The sequence below is a fragment of the Buceros rhinoceros genome, unplaced genomic scaffold (genome assembly GCF_000710305.1).
Source record: "Buceros rhinoceros silvestris isolate BGI_N320 unplaced genomic scaffold, ASM71030v1 scaffold32441, whole genome shotgun sequence".
NCBI classification, from domain to species: Eukaryota; Metazoa; Chordata; class Aves; order Bucerotiformes; family Bucerotidae; genus Buceros; species Buceros rhinoceros.
This window is the reverse complement of record NW_010395366.1, coordinates 6,197-11,512: the sequence shown is the minus strand read 5'-3', so window position 1 is coordinate 11,512 and position 5,316 is coordinate 6,197. Positions and strand designations below refer to the sequence as shown.

General features: G+C 51.9%; 1 protein-coding gene across 1 annotated transcript in view; it reads right to left on the bottom strand.

Annotated features, from left to right (window-relative positions):
- LOC104501683 (sodium channel protein type 8 subunit alpha-like) overlaps window positions 1-5,316 on the bottom strand; it is a 20,615-nt gene that overhangs the window by 9,559 nt on the left and 5,740 nt on the right. Inside the window, exons 5-10 of the mRNA XM_010145533.1 lie at window positions 3,274-3,495; window positions 2,985-3,048; window positions 2,197-2,338; window positions 1,316-1,522; window positions 590-877; window positions 5-210 (exon numbers count right to left, since the gene is read on the bottom strand). Coding sequence (XP_010143835.1) covers window positions 5-210; window positions 590-877; window positions 1,316-1,522; window positions 2,197-2,338; window positions 2,985-3,048; window positions 3,274-3,495 — 1,129 coding nt within the window. The remainder of the gene's footprint in view (window positions 1-4; window positions 211-589; window positions 878-1,315; window positions 1,523-2,196; window positions 2,339-2,984; window positions 3,049-3,273; window positions 3,496-5,316) is intronic.

Genomic DNA, 5,316 nt, shown 5'->3' with positions numbered 1-5,316 from the left:
TTAGCCGCTGTAGCTGCTCCTTCGGTCGCGACCGCGGATGGGGATGAAGAGAGAGTCTCTCCTGCCTTCGCTCTCCTCCACTGTGCTGTGCTCGTCATCGGCAAACTCGTTCTCTGACCCGGGGTCACGAAATCGTCCTTTGTAGCTGAAGATGCTGCTCTTGCTGTTGTGTCGGGAGAGAAAAGGGGAGCCTGGGATACTGAGGAGAGACTAGGAGGGAGAAAAGAAAGAATGACACCAGCGTGAATAGGATGGAACCAGCATGTTGCAGAGCTGTCAAGTGCTGCTAAAGTGGTTTCGCTCCCTCTCCAGGTCTACACAAACCTTCTCCACTTAGCGGTCAGCCGTATTTCAAGAGCTGTTTGCTCTTGGCTGGCTGAGCTACATAGGCCAGAAGTTGCCTGGTCGGACTCACTACTCTCAAGAACAGTTTAAACTGGGGAAAGTGTATGCAAGGGCTGGACACTTGGGCCATAAGCGTCCTCCGGCTCCACTGCAAGGGCAGGCTCCTTTGACAGTCACCACCTAAACCAGGCTATTACCCTGACCACAGGCAAGCACACACGTTAGCGAAGGAAACGAAAACTACCTGGTTCATGATGGAGAATTTCCTCCCCAGCCTGTTATCCGGCAGCCGGAATGCCTTCCTCCTCAGGCCGTCCTCAGACTCAGACTTGAAGACCTTCTCAGTGTCACACTTCTCCTCTCCTTCTGACAGCTCCTTGTCCTTCCGTTTTTTCCTCCTGTTTCGACGCTCCTTGGCACTCTTGGAACTGAGTTTGGAAATCTCCGAAGAGCTCCGTGACATCCTCCCCCCACCGTCATCTTCCACAGCATCTTCAGAGACCGTCCCTGCTGACGTGACCATAGCCGCGGCCTGAGGGTGTTGGCAAGAGAAGGGAGAAGAAATCAGACCTTACCGCAATTAAAACTCCATTTCCTGCTTTAAGGGCACAAGTCTCGGGGGCAGGACTGAGGTGCTTATTCTTTCTCCTGGAAGAAACCTGCAGCCAGGACTTGTAAACATTTTTATCGTCTGCTTTTGTGGGTAGTAAAATCTCTCCCAGTCCCTCAGCTTTGCTTAGAGGCATTTGATAAGGGACCAACGAAGATGCACTTGTCTGTCTGGCGCAGATATTCCCACACTGAGCTAAGAACTGAGCTAGGAACCGCTGTAGGTCAGCGGAGGAGGCGACGGGAGGGCGAGCCAGCCACAGCACGGCTGCGTTTCCTAATTACACATCACTGCTCTGTAATAACAGGCAAATGCATCTTAAAATATGGAAAGGCGCCCAAAAATACACAAAGGACTCACCTGTGCTTCTTCCTGCTGCTTTTTCAGCTGTTCTAACATGGCCTTAAACTCTGCCTCTTTCTGCTCTGCCTCCTCCAAGGTGGCCTGGTTCTGCTCTTCGTAAGCCATCGCTACCACAGCCAAAATTAGATTAACCAGGTAGAACGACCCCACAAAGATCACCAAGACAAAGAAGATCATGTAGGTTTTTCCTGCTGCCCGTAAGGTCTGGAAGCAGAAGAGAACGGTAGAGGGAAGAGAGAAGGAAAGCGGAAAGCAACTTCAGAGTGACACCCGGCACATGGACTGACCCCAGGCTTCTTGACCTGAATGCTTTAAGAAAATACAGCAGTGCTGAATATTTAACATCTCAGCACTTCCCCTGCAAAGCACTAAGTAGCTGCACGTTCATTAGCCCTAAACACAAGAGGTGACATCCCTCCTCTTAAGGGAACATCCGACGGACGCAACCTGGAACTGAGTCAGAAGTATAGTGTGAAACTCAGTGCTGAGACTCCCTTAAAACCAAACAAAACCAAAGAAAAGCCACTTCAGCAAGGTCCCCAAAGCGTCCTCGGGTTACGAGGAAACACTCTGCCCTCTAGAGAGCCTGAGCACCTTCCGTGAGCAGAGCAGAACCGCAACAGGTGGTCAGGGGCCTCCAGAATTAATTCACAGTTCAGCTGGACACACGCTGAGGACCCACCAACCCTTCCGTGCTCCAAAGAAGAACAACACACGCTCTCAGATCACAGCCCCTTCCTCCTCATCCCACAGTACCCCATCGTGCAGCTTCACTTCCCGTTACTCTTTCAAACAGGAGGAATAAACCAAAGCTTGTCCTGTTTCCCTTGTCCCCAAATTCTCATCTTGTGTAACACCAAAGCAAAGCGTTTACTTACTAATTGATAGAGGTTTTCCCAAAAGTCCTGAGTCATAAGGCGAAATAAAGCCAGAAAAGCCCAGCTGAAAGTGTCAAAGCTCGTGTAACCGTAGTTGGGGTTCCGTCCAGCTTTCATGCAGGTGTAACCCTCCGGACATTGGCTGTGAGGAGGACAACAGCCGTTTCAGGGCACAGAGGAGTAAAAGGGACAGAGCGAGCTGACAGCATGCGGGTGATCCACCCCGATGGCGTCTCACAGCTCCCGTAACAAACGGCACGCACTTGGCTGTCCGTGTCCGGTAAGAACAGCGGACACGGAGGCTGACAGACGGGATTTCAGAAAAGCCCCGTTATCTTTATCCTTGTCCCATGGAAACAAGCTGTGGCAATGTGAGGCTTTTCACCCGACGTGAGCCCAAAGGTCTAGGCTTGGCCTTAAGAGTCTGTGTTCACTGGGTGAAAAACCAGCTGCAGGCAACAGCACACGGAGAGTTCCCACTTCTGGACCTCCATCCCCTGCGTCTCCGATGACTCTTGTGACTGGATTCAGAGGGAAATAACGCCACTAGTCACCCTCAACAGAGGCACCTGCCTCCTGCAAGCGCAGGAGAAACATCAGCTCACGTGGTACGAGTCAATCGGATAGTAACAACAGATTCGTAATTCAGTAACAAGCGTGAAACCTTTCACACGGGAAATAACACCAGAACAGAACCAGCAAAGGAGGCAACAGGAAATATCCCAGAAGTTTTGCCCTCACTAGCCAACAGCAAACAGTCCCTGCTTTTAATAAAACTCAACACTTACCCTGCGTCTGAGCTGTTTCCACAGAGCAAAGGATCAGGGGCGCCAGGAATGATGTAAAAATTTGCTGAAGAAGACGAAAAAGAACAGATTACATGACCTGCCTGTGGAGGAAGAGGATTTAACCCACCACAGCACTACAAAAACCTTCTCTGAGGAGACCTCTAGCTCCCCTACCGATGAATCCACCAGTGAACTAACCCAGCTTTAACCACCACCAGCCCCTCTAGCCATGGCTGTGGTTAAACACCGTTCTGGACGGATTTAGGGAGCGCCGCTGCCAAATACCTACACATATTGTTGGTGTACTCCTCCCAGTCGAAGCCCTTGGAGCCGTTCTCCAGTAAGGTCTCGTTCACGTTAATGGGCCATATCACACACTTGTTCCTCAGGTTGCCCATGAACAGCTGCAGCCCGATCAGAGCAAAGACGCTGAGGCAGAACACCGTCAGGATCATGACATCCGACAGCTTCTTCACAGACTGGATCAGGGCACCCACGATGGTCTTCAGGCCTGCAGAGAGGAAAACGAGACTAGCCATCACTCCTGGAGGAGGAAGAGACATCAACAGTGCAGATACAGACAGAACCTCACAACTGCTCTGGGGTGGCAAGAGCTGGCGGCTCTCAAGTGGCTGGTTCCTGGGAACCGCCACGCGTGTTCTGGTTTTGCCCACGGTACAATAGAGGTGATGAAGGAACCAAGCCCTCCGGTTCAGCCATACAAAATACCAACGTTCATCCCCAAGAACAGCTGAGCCTCGCGGCAGAGGAGGCAAAGTGCTCTCAGGAGTCACTGCCACGAGGGTGGCTTTGTCTCAGAGATGTTAAATCAGGATACGCTGCTACAAACTGCTCCACGGACACGTCTGGTGGGGTTTGAGCCTGGCTTACTGGCACAAACTGCGACGGCTTACAAAGATCAAACACCTTCTGAACTGTCTACATCTCAAGTTTCTGCTGCTTAACTCAACGTTGCAGCGCTTGCCCTCCCCTCGCGGGAGCTCAATCAGTCACTGAGGCGCTTTGTAATGGGCAGGGCAGGGTTTCGTTGCGGGGGCTGGCTCTCCGCGCTTCACCGAGGCCGTCAGGATCTCTCATGGGCCAGGCTCAGTAATAAAAGAAAGCTCAGGCACAAGCCCAGAATCCTGCTGCTTTTCCAAACCAGCCCAGGCTGTAAGAGGAACAGTCCATGAACTGGGGGAAGAGCGCAGCACCGAGGCTTTCGGGAGACAGATCGAACCATGCAAGAGTTCGGGATGCAGAAACAAGAGCATCGGGCCCTTCAACCAGCCCTTCGGGGGTCCAGCAGGGCGATCTCGCATTTATGGCTGAGTCGCGAGGAAAACAATCCCAGCTCCCGCTGAACTTGGGGCCAGTCAGACCCACGTCTCTGGCTGAGGCCACGTGAGCCTTCTGCAATAAACCTTCTACACCAGCAGAGGTTGGATCGGGAACGTACAAAGGTACATAAATAGAAAGGAATTCTTATGGAGGAATCATCGGGTTTAGATGTCTTTTACTTCAACCTTCAAAGCTTTTAGTGCAGAAGCCCCAGCCCGACACCGAGCAGGTTTGATTAGTTCTGGCAGACAAACGACCGTCGCCAGAGCCGGCTGCGTGCTCGTCTCCGCGGCTCCACGATGCACCACTCTGCGCATGCAGCAGTTACACCAGTTACACCAGTTACAAACCAGCGCTCTGGTTTGTGTGTTGCTCTCTCAGAGGCACAGAAAGAGAACAGGGTTTGGAACCAGGATGATAAACTGGCAGCCAGAGAGTCCCCAGTCCGGGCATGGGACAAGCGCAACCTCAGCTGCCTTGGTCACAGGCTGGCAGCGTGTGGAGACTGACGGCACCAGCCAATTAAAACACCCATAACTCGAGTGCCAATAAAAAAATCTCTTTGGACCACCACAGAGTTCAATAAGTGCATTCAAAACTTCAATAAGTTTTAAGATGAAAGCAGTGGTTTGATGTTTTAGCTCACGGGTGCCACGTAAATCGAGACAGACCCTCTACCCACATGGCATCTGGGCCAGCGGCACGTCCCATTCTGGCAATACTTCCCACTTCTACCTCGTCTCACTGAGGGTGGCTCTAGGTACTGATAGAAGATATCGCTAGTGCTCGTCGTAACACTGAGATGAGTTTCTCATTAGCTCAGGGCAGTGTTAAAATTCCCATTCCACGCACTGAGGCAGAAGGGGGACCCCTCTATAATTGAACCTGTTCTAAAAACGGTGGTGGCGTTAAGACCACGAAGAGCAGGCGGTGCCTCGGCTCCCACTCCACAAACCAAAGGGCTCATTACACACAAGCTTCACGTTCCTCG